Genomic DNA, 21,636 nt, shown 5'->3' on the forward strand with positions numbered 1-21,636 from the left:
TACAGATACAGATACAGATACAGATAAAGATACAGATAGGTAGCATGATGCCCTGAATCACCAAGAGAGCTTTCTGGCTGAGCCCCTATTGCAATGGTGCCAGCTCAGCACTCAGGGCATTGCCAAGGCAACAGTGAAAATCATCAAGAGCCATCTGGTATTGGGCGCAGGGGTTTCTCATACCATGGAAGAACTGCCCCTGAGATTAGGTGTGCAGGGCACGAGACACCTTCCTACCAGCTGCGGTTGCTGTCGGGTCTTCCTATGCTGATTAGAAGAGGCAGGAAAGGAGAAGGCAGGAAAACAGAAACCGACCAGGGACCTCTGCTGCCTATGCTTGAAATCTCTGCAGAAGAGAGATTTTTCCTCCCCCCACTTCTTCAGAGGTCCTCCAGGAAAGGGGGGGAGGCAATTTAAAATGGTACAAGAATGAGCATCTTGAGAGCCACAGCGTGGGAAAGAGATTCCACCCAGGTGAATTGCAAAGGCTGTTTCTTTCTCCCCCCTTGCAGAATGACATCACTCCCCTCCATGTCGCATCCAAACGAGGGAACACCAACATGGTAAAGCTGCTACTTGACAGAGGAGCCAAAATTGATGCCAAAACAAGGGTAAGACTGACCACCATTGCTGTATTACTCTGTATTGCAAAACAGTCCTGGACAATCTGTTCAGTTTTGCCATCTTCGGCTCCAAGCCTCCTCATTAGTACAGCATTTTCACACCATTGACTCTTGCTGGTTTACATATATTGAGGCTGATTAAAAACCACCCAAAATAAATTTCCACATCAAAGCATTCACCTTCTCAGCATTCACCCAACCACATTGCACACCAAATGAGGGCAGCTCTCTTTCACTGCCAGAGGCAGAGCAGGCTCTAAGAAGGAGAGAGATTTCAGGGGGGAAAATAAGGGTGAGCTGGTCAGTGAGGAAATTGCATGTAGGGGCTCCTCTCCTAACTTAAGAAACTGAAGACTCTTGAAACAGAGTATTTCAAAAGGAACATTTAATTGAGTAGAATGGAAGCCCTTAAAGGCAAAGCAACATCTGAATCCCCTTAGGCAATGCAAGTAGAATTAAAGCAGTAGAAACCCCTCCCATTAGTTAGAATGCAGATTTTAGCCAATACACAGGTGTGAAGATGTTTCCTTCATCAACTGCCCTGAGAGCCGAATATTTCCATTAGATATTAAAGTGAAACGTCCCACATGGTCATCATAAACATTCCCCCAAAAGGTGATGGGATCTCAAGGCACTTTGGCGCCTGGAAACCAGTTGTAAAATATCAGTTGTCACAGGCCCTGCTTATAAATCGACTCCAAGGACCCCCTTTTCCCAATTGAATGGCAGTATCACTTTTAGGGATCTGACTCCTAGGGTTGGATACCACTGTGGCTGCCTGTGGAGGATGGGCTTCCCCTCCTTGCAGGAGACTTTGAGTAGGTCTTCCATCCCTGGCACCACTTTGGGCCAGGAGGAGTTCACCAGCAGGAGGACATAAGCTCCCTTGCAATTGGCACTGAAAAGGACATAGTCAATGGTGGGATTCAACCCGTTCGCGCCACTTCGGGAGAACCGGTTGTTAATTTTTTGAGAAGTTTGGTGAACTGGTTATTGGAAGAAATCATTAGGGCAGAGAACTGGTTGATAAATTATTTGAATCCCACTACTGGACATAGTATTTAGATGGAGGTCCCACAGATGACTGGTGGGAGCCTTTGCTATATCTTGTGACAGCAATACTGGCTGTGCATTGTCTGCAGGACTTCTGGTTCTCTGCTTCCATTATTCATTGGAATAATGAATCATGATTATTCAGAGCCCTGGTGGTGCAGTGGTTAGAATGCAGTACTGCAGGCTGCTGGCTGCCTGCAATTTGGCAGTTTGAAACTCACCAGGCTCAAGGTTGACTCAGCTTTCCATCCTTCCGAAATGGGTAAAATGAGGACCCAGGTTGTTGGGGGCAAGAGGCTGACTCTGTAAACTACTTAGAGAGGGCTGCAGAGCATTTTAAAGTGGTATATAAGTGCTATTGCTATTGCGACTCGGGGGGAGGTTTCCCTAGATTTGCCCTGGGCCCCATGTAGATTTATTCCCCTCTCCCAGGTCCTCTTTTTCTTTCGGAGCAGCTTCCTGATAATCTCACACTTTGGCATTTGAGCTACAACAGGATCTTAACAATAAATAAGATTGCCCTTACTAGATGTGATCTCAATGACTAAAGCAATAACACCACTTTTTTCTCCTGCCTAAAAGATGCTCCCCAGCATATCACGGTGGTTAATGGAGCACACAGTGCACTCAGGGAATCATCAAAGCTGCTTTGAAAGCACTTCCCAAAAATGCGTGGAAAAGAAGTGATTGATGTGGCTTAAATAAGTAAAAGAGGAGACGTGACAGCTAAATAACATGTTGTATAGATCTTGTTTATGGTGCTAAGCTTGTTGGCATTCCGGAATGTTATTTTCTCTTCATTATTGTACTGATGGGTCCTTATATTTTTCTGGTGTTTATTTGGCTGCTTTTGAACCTCTTTGACATGGTGTTCAGGTGATTGTATCTTGTCTTAATAAATTGGCTTATGAATAGCTCTTCTGCCCACACATTTATCCTCATCTCCCCTCCTTTTGTGGGAGGAACAAGCAAAGCACAAAGTCCCAAATTAGCTGGAGTGGCTTTGATTTGTCCAGGGTGGCTCTGGAGATTGTTTTCTACAGGCGGTGTCTGCCCTCCCAGTGAGACCCGTATCCTAGGGAATATTGCCATCTGGGGCCACAAATGCAAACTGTAGTACCCCCCCTTTTAAGAACAAAGATAAGGTCACCTCGTTCCAGAAAGCACCTATAGGAATGGGTGACATTGAAATGACATGAAATGGTTTAAGATCCAGTTTTTCTGAAGGGCAACTGGGATGGATGAGTTGCAAGTGCTTTTGGGTAGAAGTCAGGCTGCTGGCTGATTCTGCTTCCTGCAATTGTGGTTATTTGGTTAGCTTTGGTCAGTGAATGGTGTTCTATTGCAACCTGGTGACTAAAGCAAAGGTATAAACCACTCTCATTCACTATTACCTGGAGCATCTGGGCTCCCAGTAAACAACCACCTGGAGCAGCAATGGCAAATGTTTTTTTGCTTGGGTGCCAAGAGGTCATGCACACATGTGATAGCGCACACATGTATGCCCATGCCAATAATGCAATGCCCTCCTCACCATGCCTGCCTGCACAACCCCCCTGCACATTTGCTCAGGCCTCACTGAAGCCTCCGTACTTCCAGTAGACCCATTGGGCTGTTTTTTGCCCTCCCCAGGCCTCAGGAAAGCCTCCTGAAGCCTGGGGAGAGCAAAAAATGGCCGAAAGGGCCTACCAGAAGTTCATTTCTGAACTTCTGGTAGGCCCAGTGGCCTGTTTTTTGCCATCCACAGGCTCTGGAGGCTTTCCTGATGCCTGAGAAAGGAAAAAAATGGCCTCCCCCACGCCATCTGGAAGATCGAAAATCAGCTGGCCAGCATGCACATGCATGTTGGAGCTGACATAGGGCAGCACCTTCCGTGCCCTCAGCTATGGCTCCGCGTGCCACAGGTTCGCCATCGCGGACCAGGAAGAACCAAAGAACAAGGAAGTCACCTAAAGGCCTTAGGAAACTACTCAGTCCTGCTTTCCTTCTCGGGATTTTGACTCTGTGGCTCTTTCAGGTTTAAATGGAGCTTAGGAGAGTCGTGGGCTTGATGTGTTGTGCAGCCACTGAATGATGTGATGGGAAATACAAGGGCTCAGTCTCATAGACCAAGGCTACGGGTAAAATATGCCTCAACTGTGAAGTAAAGCAGTGTAAGTGCTTGGCCTGTCACAAACTCCCTCAGCCATCTTAAAGAAAGTGACATTAGCTGACACTCTGTCCTGGAGGAACATTGGGAGAAATGCCAAGGAGCAAAAAATCCAAATAAATGTCAGTTAAATAGGAGGAAGCAGGACCTTCCTGGAGCTTGAAGATAGCTGTGTGAAGTACACTACGTTGTGGTTTTCTGAATTTGAGTTTTTTCAGGTAGTTTTTGAAATGATGACTGCTTCATGAATCCCAGGAGTTCTGGAAGCAAAAGAACTAAGGAGTTCTGTTGTCAGACCTCAGAAATTCAGGGATCGGACTTGAGCAGCTTGGAATGATTTATCTTTTCAAAAAATACAATATTTTTGGTTGTCTCTCATTAACTCATAGATAAGAGTATATGTTGTGGCCCGTCAGTTGTGGGGCCTCATTTTACCCACCTCTGAAGAATGGAAGGCTGAGTCAACCTTGAGCCTGGTGAGATTTGAACTGCTGAACTGCAGCTAGCAGTCAGCTGAAGTAGCCTGCAGTACTGCACTCTAACCACTGTGCCACTTGTCTGTTTTTGTTGGTTACAAAAGAGCTGTAACTTTATATCCTTCAGGATGGTCTGACGCCTCTGCATTGTGGAGCCCGAAGCGGACATGAACAAGTGGTGCGGATGCTGCTCGACCGCGGAGCCCCCCTTCTTTCCAAAACGAAGGTAATAATGCGGAACTCCAGATTTGAGGAATCATGGAGTCCAAAGTCTCCCATTATATCCAACTTGTAAAGAGACTTGTAAAGAAAAGAGCTTGGCTGAATATAACAGGATTGGAAATTCACTTCAATCCATGACTTCTGTTGTTTTCCATCTTAGGAATAGCCTTGCATTTGAGTGGGACAGGTAATGCCTTTCAGGATTCTCAGGATGCTTCTTTGTCTACATTATTTTATGTTACTTATAACAAAAATTCTGTAGCTCAGGTTAAAACTGTAATGGTGAACCTCTGGCATGCTCTGTGGGCATGCATGCCATTGCCAGCTGCTTTGCTGCATGCACCGGCCAGCTGATCTTCGCATGTGCCAGAGCCCTGGAAACCTCGGGTATGCACTAAGACCAGCTGGTGCGCCAGAAGCCAGTTTCTGAGATTTCAAGATTTCAGGTTTCCAGGGCTGCGGCCTGTGTGAGTGCACATGTGAACACACGTTCCAGTTTGGGGACTCAGTGCCGTAAAGGTTCGCCATCACTGGGCTAGAACTTCTGCACCCATTTTTCAGTTGGGAAATGGGGCAATTGTAGAAGTTGTGGCAGGTTTCTTGATTCCTTGGTTCAGCATAAGACTCAGCCCTGTGTCTTAGTTTTTTAAACAGAAACATGCTGCTTTCTGTTTTTTCTGCCTATATTTGTGAGCAAGTGAGAATTAAGGGACTTCAAGCATGTAAGACAGATAGATGCCAATTGATATTCAGTATATTTTTCTTCCTGTCTCAGGTGAAAATTTATTCAAACAGGATTTTCAGGTTTTGCCAGTGTTTGGCCAGAGATTAATCAAGCAACGAATCAGCGAACACCTAGAGGCAAACAAAGTCATAACCAAAAGCCAACATGGGTTTGTCAAAAACAGATCATGCTAGATAAATCTTATTGCATTCTTTGACAAAGTGACAAAATTAGTAGACCAGAGGAATGCTGTGTGTATAATTTACCTGGACTTCAGTAAGTCTTTTGATAAAGTAGACCACAACCTAGTTACTTGATAGGATAGAAAAATGTGGGTTAGACAGCATCACCACCAGATGGATTCATAACTTGTTGACCAGTTACGAATCCATCCCAACATGTAGCCCTCAATGGAACTGTATCTACATGGAAGGAAGTATGCAATAGGCTACCCCAAGGCTCTGTTTTAGGCCCAGCACTCTTCAACATCTTGATCAATGATTTGTATGAGGGGATAGATGGGGAATTCATCAAATTTGCAGATGACACCCAGCTGGCAGGAATAGGCAACACTCCAGAAGATAGGCTAAAGATACAGAAGGATCTTGACAGACATGAATATTGAATGCTGTCCAACAAAATGAAATTTAAGGGGGGGGGAGAGTAAGGTTCTACATTTAGGCAAGAAAAACGGAATGCACAGGTACAGTATATGTGGTACCTTGTTTAATAGTAGTAACTATGAGAGAGATCTTGGAGTCCTAGTAGACAGTTGCTTAAATATGAGCCAGCCGTGTGCAGCAGCTGCCAAAAAAGCCAACACAGTTCGAGGCTGCTTTAAAAGAGGGATAGAATCAAGATCACGTGAAATGTTAATTCCACTTTATAATATCTCAGTAAGGCCACACTTGGAATACTGCATTCCAATTTTGATTGATTTAAAAAAGATGTGGAGATTCTAGAAAGAGTGCAGAGAATAGCAGCAAAGATGATTAGGGGACTGAAGGCTAAAACATATAAAGAATGGTTACTGAAATTGGGTATGTCTTGTTTAATGAAAAGAAGGACTAGTGGAGACATGATAGCAGTGTTTCAATATCTCAGGGGCTGTTACAAAGAAGAGGGAGTCAAGCTATTCTCCAAAGAACCTGAAGGTAGGACAAGAGCAATGCATGGAAATTAATCAAAGAGAGAAACAACCTAGAACTAAGGAGAAATTTCCTAAAAGTTAGAACAATTAATCAGTGGAACAACTTGCCTCCAGAAGTTGTCAATGCTCCAACACTGAAAGTTTCTAAGAAACCAAATAGGATAACCATTTGTCTGAAACGGTATAGGGTTTCCTGCCTAAGCAGGGGGTTGGATTAGAAGAACTCCAAGGTCCTTTCCAATTTTGTTATTCTATTACAGTCCTTCCATCTGTCAAGTTTTGACCTGCAATGCCTGTGATTAACTGTTTCCTAATAAACATTTCCCCCTATCATGGGCAAACCATTTGAGAAGCCTAAATTATGTTGCTGTTAGTTGCAAAGTTGTGTCCGACCCATCATGACCCCATGGACAACATTCCTCCAGGCCTTCCTGTCCTCTACCATCCCCTGGAGTCCATTTGAACTCACACTGACTGCTTCGGTGACTCCATCCAGCCACCTCATTCTCTGTTATCCCTTCTTTTTTTTGCCCTTAATCATTCCCAGCATTAGGCTCTTATTCAGGGAGTCCTTCCTTCTCATCAGGTTAAATTATGTTATTATTTATTAAATTTCTATACCACCCAAATCTCAATACCTCTGAGAGGTTCACAAATAAAAAGCATTAAAAAAATCAAATAATAGAAGAAAGAACGAGAAAGGAAATAGAGGTGAAACTCGAAAAATTAGAATATCGTGCAAAAGTTCATTTATTTCAGTAATGCAACTTAAAAGGTGAAACTAATATATGAGATAGACTCATTACATGCAAAGCAAGATAGTTCAAGCCATGATTTGTCATAATTGTGATGATTATGGCTTACAGCTCATGAAAACCCCAAATCCACAATCTCAGAAAATTAGAATATTGCATGCAATCAATAAAACAAGGATTGTACATAGAACAATATCGGACCTCTGAAAAGTATAAGCATACATATGTACTCAGTACTTGGTTTGGGCCCTTTTTGCAGCAATTGCTGCCTCAATGGGGTGTGGCATGGAAACTATCAGCCTGTGGCACCGCTGAGGTATTATGGAAGACCAGGATGCTTCAATAGCGGCCTTCAGCTCTTCTGCATTGTTCGGTCTCATGTCTCTCATTTTTCTCTTGGCAATGCCCCATAGATTCTCTATGGGGTTCAGGTCAGGCGAGTTTGCTGGCCAATCAAGCACAGTATTCCCACGGTCATTGAACCAGGTTTTGGTGCTTTTGGCATTGTGGGCAGGTGCCAAGTCCTGCTGGAAAATGAAGTCAGCATCCCCATAAAACTCATCTGCGGAAGGAAGCATGAAGTGCTCCAAAATCTCCTGGTAGATGGCTGCATTGACCCTGGACTTAATGAAGTACAGTGGACCAACACCAGCAGATGACATGGCTCCCCAAATCAACACAGACTGTGGAAACTTCACACTGGACTTCAAGCATCTTGCAGTGTGTGCCTTTCCATTCTTCCTCCATACTCTGGGTCCTTGTTTCCAAATGGGATGCAAAAGTTGCTCTCATCAGAAAAGAGGACTTTGGACCACTGAGCAACAGACCAGGTCTGTTTTTCTTTAGCCCAAGTAAGACGCTTCTGAGATTGGTTGTTGTTCAGGAGCGGCTTGACAAGAAGAATACGACATTTGAAGCCCATGTCCAGGATCCGTCTGTGTGTGTGATGCACTGAGTCCACTCCTTGTGAAAGTCCCCAACACTTTTGAATGGCCTTTTCCTTACAATCCTCTCCAGGCTGCGGTCATCTCTGCTGCTTGTGCACCTTTTTCTTCCACACTTTTCCCTTCCACACAACTTTCTATTAATGTGCTTTGATACAGCAATTTGGGAAGATCCAACTTCTTTTGCAATTACCTTTTGAGGCTTTCCCTCCTTATGGAGGGTGTCGATGATGGTTTTCTGCACAACTATCAGGTCAGCAGTCTTTCCCATGATTGTGATTCCTGAACCAGACTGAGAGACCCTTTAAAAGTTCAGGAACCCTTTGCAGGTGTTATGGCTTAATTAGCTGATTAGAGTGGGATACTTTGAGCCTAGAACATTGCACCTTTTCAAATATTCTAATTTTCTGACATTGTGGATTTGGGGTTTTCATGAGCTGTAAGCCATAATCATCACAATTATGACAAATCACGGCTTGAACTATCTTGCTTTGCATGTAATGAGTCTATCTCATATATTACTTTCACCTTTTAAGTTGCATTACTGAAATAAATGAACTTTTGCACGATATTCTAATTTTTTGAATTTCACCTGTAAAGGAGGGCAGATAGCAAAACCCAGACAGGAGCCAAAAACAGATGCCAGAAACCTGGTCAAAGAGCTGGGGCTCCCAAGCCTTATCCAGGCCTAAGTACCACTTTTGGGGTGCCAAGCAGCTTGCAAGTAATTCTATTGACCCAATTTGGGTTTGATTTCCCATGTCAGTCTTGTCTTTCAGGACAGAATTTAAAGCAAGCTTGTGGTACAGAATTGGGTATCAACTGTACAAAGAAGAAAGGGAGGTTTGGGTTGAGTTTTTGTCAAGTCCTCCTGTAGTTTGGAAGTGATGTTTGCATCTCATTCTTATGTGTTTGGCCTTCAGTGGTTATCCTAAAGCTGTATTTTCTGCTTGCTTCAGCCTAAGTCTTGGAAAAGCTCAGATAAACTGCAAGGTTCTTTTCTTAAGGAATTCCTAAAATTGCATTTTCTTTGTTTTTCAAAACATACCTTTAATCTGTTTTTGACGAGCATGTGGATTTGATTCCAAAATGGTCTTTTTAAAAAATTTCTCACATTGTCTTAATGTGCTGTAGCAGCAGAATTCAGCCTAATACAGATTTAGCCGTGACCTACAGTTCTCTGATGATTACTTTTGGCACAAGGAAATGGCTGCTAACAAGAAAAATGAGATGCTAGTCAATTTTGAAGAAAAAGGTCATGGAGCACATCTTGCCTTCTTCCCCTTTTCAGTTGTGCTTCCTTAGAGCCAGGCTTCCTACAGTTTGTCTGGTCACCCCAAGTGGTTCAGGAAGCCTTCTGAAGCTCCTCTCCTGTCTCAGTAGGTGGCACCCTTGGCCCAATTTAGTTTAGGCTTGGAAGCTAAGCAGGATTCGTCCTCTTCGGCTCTTGCAGGAAGCTCAACCCAAAACCACAGGAAGGAGAAGTTCTTTTGAAACCCTTCAGACCAGCCGTCACCAACTGGGGGTCTGTGGACCACTGGTGGTCTGCAAGAAAATTTTGGTGGTCCACAGAAAAATTATTTGCATTTTTTTATATTGCACTAAATCAGGGGTCCTCAAAACTGCAGCCCCTGGGTCAGATATGTGCAATGAACGCTTGTGTTGCTGCAGAGAGTCTCCACCTTTGGGGTCTTTTTGTGTGGGTTGGAGGGGGGCAGAAATTCCGACTTGGGGTTTGCTTCAGCCTCCTGGTACGGGGCTTTGGACAAAGGCTGGAGGGAAGTGTCGCTGGTGGCAAAGAGCCGGAGGGCCTCCTTCCAGTGGAACTGCATCACGGCATGGAACTGGCTGACCATCTCAGCCTGCTGAGGTTCCAGGCACCGGTACTTGGCCTTGCACTCCCGCAGGTCTTCCCTCTTCTTGGAAAGCCTATGATCATAGTCCTCAGTGAGGTGCTTCTGCTGAGCCTCCTTCTTGGTCAGATCCAATTTGAACTGAGCTGTTTTGCCAACACTTTCTCGTGGTGGCTGCTTAGGTCCAGCAACTGCTTCCTGTTGGGGCCCTAAGGAGCCCAGCCAGGGAGGCGAGGAGTGGCTGGGAGGGGAGGGGTGAGTAGAGGCTGACAAGGCATCCCTCAATCTGAGTGACATTGAGTTGGCCACACCCACCCAGTCACATGGCCACCATGCCACACCCACGCACCCAATCATTAGACAGATCATATAGTGGTCCGCGGGATTTAAAATTATGAAAGGTTGGTGACCCCTGTGTCAGACTATAATGCTTTTCTATGTAAACAAGTTTTTAGAGTAATCTTGTTTGGACAAAAGTGGATTTGAGGGATGCAGAATCCCTCTTTACTTGATAAGTCAGAATACTAGGCAATGGGAATGTGTATGAACTTGACTATTTTCCCTCTTATCAAACCTCTGAATCGCAAGAACTCTAAATTGTGGCTCCCCTGCTAGGATCGTCAAAAATGGTGCTCAACATCACAGAGCAATTCTGAGTATCTCTCGTATGGAAACCTCTGTTGGCTCCCTAATCTGTGCTTCAGGGCTTCCATTCATACATCAGAGATGGTTTCAAGGATTCCATTTAGTCTTCAAGGAGGCCTTTTCTGCAACCGTTGGCTTTTTAAAGATGCATAGTGAGAGATCTGTGCCAGGTCACTTTAGATTGTTTGCATTCCATCGCTGGGGATATTTTGGATGCAGGTCTTTCTGCATCTCTTTATTTAAATACAGGGTTCTTACTTGGTGCAAAACAACCCTATGGCTTAAAACAGGGGTCTCCAACCTTGGCAACTTTAAGCCTGGTGGACTTCAACTCCACCAGGACTTCGACTCCACCTGGAGTTGAAGTCCACCAGGCTTAAAGTTGCCAAGGTTGGAGACCCCTGGCTTAAAAGATTAGAAATCTATTCCTGCCTTGGCCTGATTTGGTGAAAAGGTCTGACTTCCAGGTTAAGCGCTTCTTCTACCATTGTAAACATTTCTTTTTTCCTTTCCTGCGATTGCTTTGAAGTTGCTGGATGTGTTGCTTTCATAAGATAAGATTCACAGCCCGTGGAAAGGTTTTTCTGGAGCCTCTCCCTATAAATAAGGGACGCGGTGGCTCAGTGGCTAAGATGCTGAGCTTGTCAATCAGAAAGGTCGGCAGTTCAGCGGTTCGATTCCCTAGCGCTGTGTAACGGAGTGAGCTCCCGTTACTTGTCCCAGCTTCTGTCAACCTAGCAGTTCAAAAGTGTGTAAAAATGCAAGTAGAAAAAATAGGAACCACTTTTGGTGGGAAGGTAACAGCATTCTGTGTGCCTTCAGCATTCAGTCATGCCGGCCACATAACCACAGAGACATCTTTGGACAGCGTTGGCTCTTTGGCTTTGAAACGGAGATGAGCACCGCCCCCTAGTGTCGGGAACGACTAGCACATATGTGCAAGAGGAACTTTTACCTTATCTTTACTCCCTATAAATACCCATCCAGCTGAACAGCTATACAAGAACCAGATGTTGGCCTTGTGTTTCTTTTCCAGAGGTGGGTTTCTTACTCTGCTCCCCCCCCCCACTTTCTACTTCTAGAATGGCTTGTCTCCATTGCACATGGCGACCCAAGGGGATCATCTCAACTGCGTTCAGCTCCTGATTGAGCACCATGTACCGGTGGATGATGTGACCAACGACTACCTGACTGCACTTCATGTAGCCGCTCACTGTGGCCATTACAAGGTTGCCAAGGTTTTGTTGGACAAGAAGGCAAATCCCAATGCCAAAGCACTGGTGAGCACACTGGGGTCCCTCTCGTCTCCCACCCCTCATTTACCAGCTAAGTTGGGTTTGAGCTAGGAGGAAAAAACATTGCAATGGCTGTAGGGTTCAAAAGAAGTGGCTGCGGGCCGCCTTAGAGGGTTTATTTATGAATTATTACTTTATTAGAGGAAAAGACAGGAAGGAAGGAAGGAAGGAAGGAAGGAAGGAAGGAAGGAAGGAAGGAAGGAAGGAAGGAAATGTTTTCATTTTGTTCCTGATATCATTATTTTAAAAAGAAAGGAAGGAAGGAAGAGAGGAAGGGTAGGAGGGAAGGAAGGAGGGAGGGAAGGAGAGAGGGAAGGAATTGGTTTCATTTTGTTGCTGATGTGATTATTTTAAAAAGAGAAAGGAAAGGAGGGAGGGAGGAAGGGTGGGAAGGAAGGAGGGAGGGAAGGAAGGAAGGAGGGAGAGAGGGAGAGAAGGAAGGAATTGTTTCATTTTGTTGCTGATGTGATTATTTTAAAAAAGAAAGGAGGGAGGGAGGGAAGGAAGGAGGGAAAGAATTGGTTTCATTTTGTTGCTGATATGATTTTTTCAAAAAAGGAAGGAAAGATGGGAAGGAGGGAGAGAGGGAGGAAGGAGGGAAGGAAGGAAGGAAGGAGAGAAGGAAGGAAGGAAATGTTTTCATATTGTTGCTGATATGATTATTTTAAAATATAAAGGGAGGGAGGGAGGGGGAAGGGGGAGGGGGGAAGGAAAGAGGGAGGAAGGAAGAGAAGGAAAGAATTGGTTTTGTTTTGTTGCTGATGTTGTGGTTATGTTAAAAAAATCTTCATACAAAAAGATAGTCATTCTTTTCTCATTCTGAGAAATCTCTCTAGCTGGAGAAAGAAATCTATGAATAACCCCACTGTTGTTTTTTTAAACAAAACCCTAACCCTTAAAACATTTTTAACAGTTCTGGTTTTTTCTTTTACTCTTAAGCATTCTCAGCCTTCTGTGACTAGAGGAGCTCCCTCAGACCTTTTCGCTGGGAGCTGATTGTGACCTTGCAGTTGGCCACGATCCATGCTCAGTCACGCTTCAGGTGGGCTGCAGAAGGCATCCCTTTCCCCCTCTGAGCAGGCAGAGAGGGACATCTGGGCCTTTGCAGTCCCAGGAAAGGGCCGACTGAGCAGAGAGCACAAAGGCTTCTGCAGTTGTCTTACCCATGTTCCTCCTGGTCCAGCCTGCACCAAACTTCAATGCAACATTAAATTCTAATTAAAAGTGCCTCATCTTCTCAGGGCCATGTAAAAGAAAAGATGGCCAGGAATGGAACAAGCTTATTCACAGAATGAAAAGAGTACATAGTTTATGGCGCAAGAAAGCTATTATGACCCCAGGGGCATAAGACTATGAGGGGATGTCCTAAAACAAACAAACAAACAAAAGTGTACATCCATATTAACGTACTTATTAAAAAAAACTTTATCCAGTTTCCTTCAATCAAGTTCTTAGTAACCAATAATAATTGGTTAATCTTGTTAATTATACAAGGGGAATAAAATATTAAAACTAAGCTAAGTGATCTCAAAATCTTAATTAGCCAGGGACTTTTCCAAGGAAGACAAGCTGTTATTATTCATCAATCGATAAATCTTGAACTGGAAGCTTTTAATCTCCCAGCTGAAGGCAGTGGAGGAGAGGGGTCAGTCACCGAGGCTCCCTCTCTCATGGACCAGCTAGTCCAGGGGTGAAATTCCCGCAGGTTCTAACAGGTCTGGAGAACCGGTGGGGAAGGCTTTGAGTAGTTTGGAGAACCGGCAAATACCACCTCTGTCTGGCCCTAGAGTGGGGTGGGAATGGAGATTTTGCAGTATCTTTTCCCTGCCACGTCCACCAAGCCCACAGAACCAGTAGTAAAAAAAAATTGAATTTCACTACTGAGTCAGCCAGATGGGATGTAGAAAAGTAGCCCTTGGCAGGAAGAGAGACGGTTGGCATGGTCAATCAGAAGATTTCTGGATGATGATGATGATGATGATGATGATGATGATGATGATGATGATGATGATAGTATTGGTGGTGATGGGGACAACAAAAAAGATTTGTGACCCGACAAATGTGCACATGACAAAACCGCACTGACAAAACCGCAGCGAGAAAACCGTGACATCATAAACGCGCCCACAAAAGCGCGATTTCAGTTAAGGTAAGGGTTAGGTTCAGGGTTAGGTTTAGGGTTAGGTTTAAGTTTAGGGTTAGGTTTAGGGTTAGGTTTAGAACTAGCAATTATTACTTGTCCGTTGAAGGCGTGCTTTTGTCAGCACGCTGTTTTCGGCGCACTTCTGCGCTCATTCGTCGGCGCGATTTAGAACTCACGGTTTTCTCTCCGCGGTTTCGTCGGCGCGCTTTTGTCGAGCGTGCATTTGTCGGTGAACCAAAAGATTGCATTCAGCTAAACTAGACAATGACTCAGAAAGTATCTGATTTTTTTCCTCCAGTTGAGAAGGTAGCTGAAATATTTTGCTTCCAAGGTGAGACCCAGTTCTGTCAGCTGCTTTTAAAATCAGCGGCTGATGCTACTTTGACTAGTTTAACAATTTATCATCAACATCCAAGCAAACGCTGTGAGCAAAATATATGGATCTTTGATAGTCAGGATATTCTGTTCTTTTTTGAAACAAAAAAAAATCATTGCAGTTGCACTAATGCAGTTGTGTGCTAAACTATACATCCATTTCTTTTCTTTGAGCCACGTTTATCATTAGCATTCTGGCAAGGACAATGAACTATTTTTACCAGCTTATATGACACTATAATGGTGTTTACTGAAAGGGTTGGGCTTGGAGAGAGAGATGCCATTTCAAACACACGTTCCATCTTGGGACATTCCGGGGGGGGGGAGGATTTTTCAGAGCACCCCCCCCTCTATCTCAGCCCATCCTACCTCACCTTTGTGTGGGGATAAAATGGACATCCTCACCTTAACTGCCTTGGAGAAATAGAAATAGAAACCAACAAATCATAAAAAGTAAGTAAGGCTCAGCTGTCACACAATATCAAAAGGGCTAGATAGATTTTGCACACAACACTTTTGGGGATTTTTGTAACTCTTTCCAAAATTTTCAGAACGGTTTCACGCCTCTTCACATTGCCTGCAAAAAGAACCGAATTAAAGTGATGGAACTTCTGCTGAAACACGGAGCCTCCATTCAAGCTGTCACAGAGGTAAGGCATCTTTGCACCTACGGCTAGGTTTAGTTAAATACAGTATTTTTCGGAGTATAAGACGCTCTGAAGTGTAAGACGCACCAAGCTTTTGGGGAGGAAAACAAGGCGGGGAAATCTGCTTCTGCCTCCCAGCAATTTGCCTCCTTGCAACAAACAGCAAACAGTACAGACAATATACACTGTTTGTAGTGTTACATTTCAGACTACACTTGTACAGATGCTGTTAAAATTGATGTGGCTTTCTGGCAGTATAGTTATTCTCTGCTATTTAAAAGAAGATACAATAGCACTGGGCCTCCTCAGATCAAGCATTTATTTTAAAAAGCTACTTTATTTTGTTAAGCTGTCTAGACAATAATAAAGCAGTCTTTAAAAAAATAAGTCTAATAATTTGAACATTCTATAGGCATTTATAGTTATTGACTTACCTTCTTGCAGCAAAGAAGCAAACAGCCTGATTAGCACCAGAAAAAAAAATCTGCTTCTCCCTCCCAGCAATTTGTGGTGGAGCAAACAGCAAGTTTCACTTTCAATTTCAGCTTGGGCCTCCCGATCATCAGCTGTTTCAGGCTGCAGGGTTTGCTATAGCCTATTGCAGTCTCTGCAAGCCCCATTTTCCCCTTTGCTGCAAGGAGGTAAATTGCTGGGAGGCAGAGGTAAAAGGGTGGGGGCCAGTGGGTGGATGGGGCTACATTCAGTGTATAAGACGCACCCAAATTTTCACCCTCTTTTAGTGGGGAAAAAGATGCGTTTTATACTCCAAAAAATACAGTAAGCCACATTTCAGCCTTGGAGCACAAGAGCTCTGAATGCCAAAATTTTCACCATGAATTTTTAAGATAGCCTTTACTGCCGCCAAACCAAAATAGAAAAGCAAACTCTCATCCCTGTGTAGGTGAAGTGGAATATTGTATTCTCTGTGATGCACATGATCACACAAGTGTGCTCTTGCCTGAATGCTAGAGTTTGATCTGCTTAGGTGGCCCTTTTCAACTTCTAGTTTCTCTAGTTTCTAGAACTAGAGAAAATACACCTTTTGGAGTGCTGGGCCTTTGCAATCAATGCCTACAGAGTCCAATGGAAGATTTTCTTTCAAACCTATGTAGATGCGCAGAATGTGGCCGTAGTGCCAAACTAATATGTTTTGAACTTGCCACATGATGTCCTTGTAATATTGGCAACAGCTTGTCGTGTCTATTTGTACAGCCACCAACCATCAGGTGTCCCAGACAGCTCAGCAGGCTGAGCCCCTAAGCATTCAGTCCTTGGAGTACTCTGCTAAGGCTTTTCTCATATTATACCAGCCCAGGAATGCTTCTTTTCTTCTATCTGCTCCTTTCCTAGTCGGGTTTGACTCCGATCCATGTGGCTGCCTTCATGGGACATGTAAATATTGTTTCACAGCTGATGCACCATGGAGCTTCTCCCAACACAACCAATGTGGTAAGTACCAGGGTGGACCTTTCATTACTGGGCAGCCTGGTGGCCTCCTCCTCCTCTCTATCTCCCTTGGCTGGGGTGTTTTTCTAGGCAGAGATAATGACCTCGTCTGGAACCACAGTTCTGAACCTCCAATTGTTGGTTTTTCTGCTAACCAACTCAACTGACAGGCAACTGACTCACACTCTCTTTGGAGTTCTCACAGCTGGATTTCAGAAAAGAGAATACCTTTCTGTGGGACCTTCCTTGTCCTCCTTGTTTTATCTGCAGTACCCCTGTTGAAATTGTCCATCCCTGATCTTCACAGATGCCCCCCACCCCCTCAGGGAGAGATCTCTTGTACCTATTGACCAAGCTGTAAGCTTTCAAAGATACTGAATAAGACAGAAATGGGACAGCACATGCCAATCACTTCTCTGTAAAGTTTCCAAACAGTGGCATGTTGTTTAGGCAGCCATCACCAAGCAGTGACATTGTTGACCAGAATTAATCCCTCTCTGACATATCCATGAAGTGAAGGCTTTATTTTTCCTTCTTTTCTCCTGCGCTACGAAGGGATGGGCAGCATTTCTTTTTCTAAATCTTTGCCAAGTTTCTTTTTCTCCTGATTTGTGCTCCAGGGAGAAGGTTTGTGCACGACCACCTCTAGTCTGTGGGAAAGTCTCTATTTCTTGAGCATCATTTTGAGGCCACCCTGTGCATGGAGCTGATCCCAGTCAAATTTGAGCTCCTTTCAATCCCCAAAGGAGGGAGAGAAACTTTAAAAACCAGAGCGGTTTGAAGCGGATTTGTTCTCGCAAAACTGGCCAAAGAAGGCCTGTTTATGTTTTTGTTTTGCTACAGTCTGCCACAGGCCTTTCTTTGCTAGGCTCAGGGGCCATGAGAATTGAGCCACAGCCACAAAAAACAGGCAAACTCAGCATAATCTGGGCTATGGGCAGGATTTGCTTTTAACTGGGACAAACTATGGCAAACATGCAGCTTTCCCTGTTCAGTTTCTTGCTGTCCTTGCCATTTCCCTAGTGACCCATCCTTCGGTTGAAGCACATGAAGCTCTGCAGATTGATAATAGCCTTTTTTATTATTACTATTGATCGGTTTCGATTGGCCCAGCTGTGAGTTTGTCTGCTGACAAACAGGCGCCTGGAGCCCTCCAGCACAAAAGCAGGGAATCAAATGGGGAGGGGGGGATTCAGATCTGAAGGTCCAAAGGTTGGCACAATCCCATGGACTTCTCCTGTGGGAAATGTCGTTTAAGCACAAGGTTGCCTTAATTCCCCAAATAACACCTCTCCTTTTTAAAGCAGCAATGTTTTCATTTGGCAAAGAACAAAACCTTTGTGTGTTTTCAGGGCTAAAAAAAAAATCAATCCTGGAATAAATTACTTTGTGAGGGCGAGATGGTCTCGAGGGGTCAAAGATTACCTGCTTTCACATGCTGATCCCAAAGAATTCTGTGGTTGCGAGTAACATATTTTTCTTCCTTTTCTCTGTCATTCTAACCTCTGTCATCCCAACCTCTTTCCCCTGACAGAGGGGTGAGACAGCCCTGCATATGGCTGCCAGAGCTGGCCAGTCAGAAGTGGTTCGGTCCTTAGTTCAAAATGGAGCTCAGGTGGAAGCAAAAGCCAAGGTAAGCAGCTTCTCCACGCACGTCTTCGTGCTGCAGGCAGCCTTCAGTGGCTGTGCATGTAAGGGGCGAGATACCCATTCCAGGGCCGCTTAGCATCCTTTACTATCCCTTGACAAGGAGATAGTCCTAGGCAGGCGTGAAATTCAGCCGGTTCTGGAGAACTGGTAGTGGAAATTTTGATTAGTTTGCAGAACTGGCAAATACTCTGGCTGGCCCCAGAGTGGGGTGGGAATGGAGATTTTGCAATAGCCTTCCCCCAGGACAATAGTGGGTTCCGGGTGGCATGACCCAGTACAGGCGTACCAGTGGTAGCTGGGAGCAGCGGCTACCATACTGGAACGGTGACTCATTTCGCCCACCTGCCCACCCGCATTCCTTTCTGTTTTTTGATGCAAATGGGCCAATTGCACATGCGCGCACAGCATGCGGCACTGTGTGACCTCCGCTGAGCAGCTGGATGTTGCAGGGTGGTGGGGCACGCAGCTTGTGTGCCTGATGAGGACGCCCAGCCCCGTACGCAGCTAAGGGCTGCAACAGGATCCGGAACCCACTACTGCCCCACGAGTGGGGACTTTGTAGTATCCTTCCCCCAGGAGTGGGGGAGGGGAATGGAGATTTTACAATAACCTTCCTCTATCACACCCACCAAGCCATGCCCACAAAACTGGTAGTAAAAAAATTAGGATTTCACCACAGCTCCTAGGATTCTCTGCAGGAGACTATCAATCATTTTGGTTGAAGCATTTGAGCATGACACTTCATGGGATGCGGCCCCCTTTTCAGTGCAATAGTGCTTTCCATTTCCACATTTTCTGTGGAGCTCAGAGTGCTACCCCCCCTCCCTTATTTCTGCTCAGAACAACCATTTTATTCTTAGGGAAGTGTCACATTTTATTCTTGGCCCAGTGTCACTCTCAAAGCAGTTTGGAACAAAACAGTTGGTGCGATGCTAATCTGTCCCGGTTAGATGGCAAGGGATCCTCTTCAATATTATCTCACTTGAGGTGGTCTTCCAGTCAGAAGTCATCATTTAAATTTATCCAGGCACCTGTCGAGGGTCATCTCCTGCTTTCCTCCATGGGCACTAAGGACAACCCTTGGCTGCCCATTTGAATCTCAGTGTGGAATTTGCTGTCTTTTACTCTTTCCGTGCCATTCCTAGGATGACCAAACACCACTGCACATTTCGGCGCGTCTGGGCAAAGCCGATATAGTCCAGCAGCTGTTACAGCAAGGAGCCTCCGCAAATGCTGCCACAACATCTGGCTATACCCCATTGCACCTTTCAGCACGAGAAGGACACGAAGATGTGGCATCCATCCTTTTGGACCACGGGGCATCCTTGAGTATCATTACCAAGGTAAGAACGCTTAAGGTGTAGAAAGCAGGCCTTGGAATGATGTTTTAAAAGTGTTGTGGCCTCACTTTATCCAGGGAGACAAAATTATGTTAGACATTGTTGAGAATATTCATAGCTCGGGTTGTAGGTTTTGGCAGGAGTCTCTTCTTGAAGCTTGTCATTTAACTCCTGGACGTTTCCTTACAAAACTAGGTAACCTTTTCAGTGAGGGTATCTCACAAGTATCTTATTTGTTTTTATAGGTCCTGAGTGGCCAGTTGGTCTTGTGACTGGTTGACTTACAAGACTGAATGAGTCACATGATTGTGACTCAATCAGTCTTGTGATCCAACTAGTCACAAGACCAACCGACCACCTAGGACCTATATAAATGAACAAGGCACTTCACCCCCACAGAAGATGTTACATAGTTTGGTAATGAAATGTCCAGGTGCTAAACAGCAAGCTTGGAGAACAGATCCTGGCCGAAATACCATGATATCTCTGGGAATGACATGGATCCCAATAGAATTATTGCTCTGGACCAACAATGTACCAAATAAGGTTAAGCTGAGTGTTTCAGGACTCTGGAGTTTTTCCATAGGATGCTGAACAAGTGGATAAAAAGACGTAATTCTAGCAAGTAAGGGATATATTGTTTTTTCCATGGAAAATCCCACATCCCATATTGATTGTTTGATTGATTGAGTGAGTGAGTGAGTGAGTGCTATTAAGTCACTGTTGGCTCCTAGCAATCACAGATTATTCTGCCCAGCCTGGTCTTCAGGTTTTTCAAAGGTGCCTTCTTCCCTGTCATATTGGAGTTCTTCCACCTTGCAGCTGGTTGTCCTCCTTCTTTCTGCCATTCTCAGAATTAAAAGCTTCTCCAGAGCTAGTTCTTCACATAATTGCTCAGGATATGATAACTTCAGCTTGAACCTTTGTGCCTTGAATGAGTATTCTGGATTAATTTGTTCAATGTTCTTCCTGTTTGATTTCTTGGCCATCCATGGACTTCTCAGGAGTTTTCTGTACACCAGAGTTCAAAGGCATAAATACTCTTTTTATCCCCCTTCAAAGTCCAATTTCTGTTTACATAGAGTGTCACAAGGAAACCATTGTCTGCACGATTTTGATATTTCCCCATCCCCTGCATATATTAACATAGTATATTAGGGAGATAGTTAGCTTCCTTTTCTACTTTCAGAAAATACTTTACCTGGGAATAAACTTCCTTGGCGTTCAAGAAGAGAGCAGTTCAGCTCTCTCATTCTGAAACTTTTCCAGAGTTTGTCTTGTGAATCATCCCTTTAATTCAGAGCCAGCCTAACCTTGGCTCAGAATCAGGGCTGACCCTTATGTAATGCAGAAAGTCTCCAGGGTGGTGGGGAGAGGGCAGCAGGAGCAGCTTTTCAGCCAACAGCCTTCCTTCTTCAAAAGCAGTGGAGGACCCCATACCCAAGGTCTCCATTCTGCTCCACTTGGCTTCTATGCTTGGAAGGGGGGCCCGGAGGCATTATGTCCTTAACTTCAAATGGCAAAGTAACTTGGACCAACTCTGTACACAGTTGAGAAAATAAAAGAGGGAAAGTGAAAGGGGGGGGGGAATCAACCAATGATTATTTAAGAAGACAATTTGTGCATGTGAAGTTCACCTGTGTGTATTTAGGTCCTTAAAAGGTGGTAGTGATCTTTAAGTTGGAAGTGTCCCACCATAAGGTATTATCCAAGGAGAAGTTCAAACTGTTTCTTCAGACCAGGTATCATCCCAGCAGCCTTTGATTATTATTTTAGTTTTTTGGAGAAGCTGATTAGTTTATAATGCAGGCTACTTCAGCTGACTGCTTGCTAGTTGCAGTTCGGCAGTTCAAATCTCACCAGGTTCAAGGTTGACTCAGCCTTCCATCCTTCCGAGATGGATAAAATGAGAACCCAGGTTGTTGGGGGCAAGAGGCTGACTCTGTAAACTGCTTAGAGCGGGCTGTAAAATCACTATGAAGTGGTATATGTCTAAGTGCTATTGCTATATCGAAATGGTGCCTTTTTACACAGGCTGTGTTATTTTACTTCTTCAAGAGGAAAATTTCAAGCATTGAATTACTGTTGCTGATTTTGAGTTTGATCAAATTCAGTGGAATCAAAGTGATTTCCATTTTGCCTTTTT

At 44.4% G+C, this 21,636-nt stretch overlaps 1 protein-coding gene across 10 annotated transcripts in view; it reads left to right on the plus strand.

Moving 5' to 3' along the window:
• ANK3 (ankyrin 3) overlaps positions 1-21,636 on the plus strand; it is a 195,382-nt gene that overhangs the window by 82,162 nt on the left and 91,584 nt on the right. For all 10 annotated transcript variants that reach the window (XR_015695133.1, XM_087702133.1, XM_087702134.1 and 7 more), the window contains 7 exons: positions 513-611; positions 4,429-4,527; positions 11,677-11,874; positions 14,959-15,057; positions 16,405-16,503; positions 18,035-18,133; positions 19,296-19,493. Coding sequence is in view for 9 of the 10 variants with exons in the window: in XM_087702133.1 (XP_087558259.1) it covers positions 513-611; positions 4,429-4,527; positions 11,677-11,874; positions 14,959-15,057; positions 16,405-16,503; positions 18,035-18,133; positions 19,296-19,493 (891 nt within the window). In the remaining variant the exon portion in view is untranslated. The remainder of the gene's footprint in view (positions 1-512; positions 612-4,428; positions 4,528-11,676; positions 11,875-14,958; positions 15,058-16,404; positions 16,504-18,034; positions 18,134-19,295; positions 19,494-21,636) is intronic.

Source organism: Thamnophis sirtalis, unplaced genomic scaffold (genome assembly GCF_051295495.1).
Source record: "Thamnophis sirtalis isolate CommonGarterSnake01/CBP01778 unplaced genomic scaffold, rThaSir2_p1.2 scaffold_15, whole genome shotgun sequence".
Taxonomy (NCBI): Eukaryota; Metazoa; Chordata; class Lepidosauria; order Squamata; family Natricidae; genus Thamnophis; species Thamnophis sirtalis.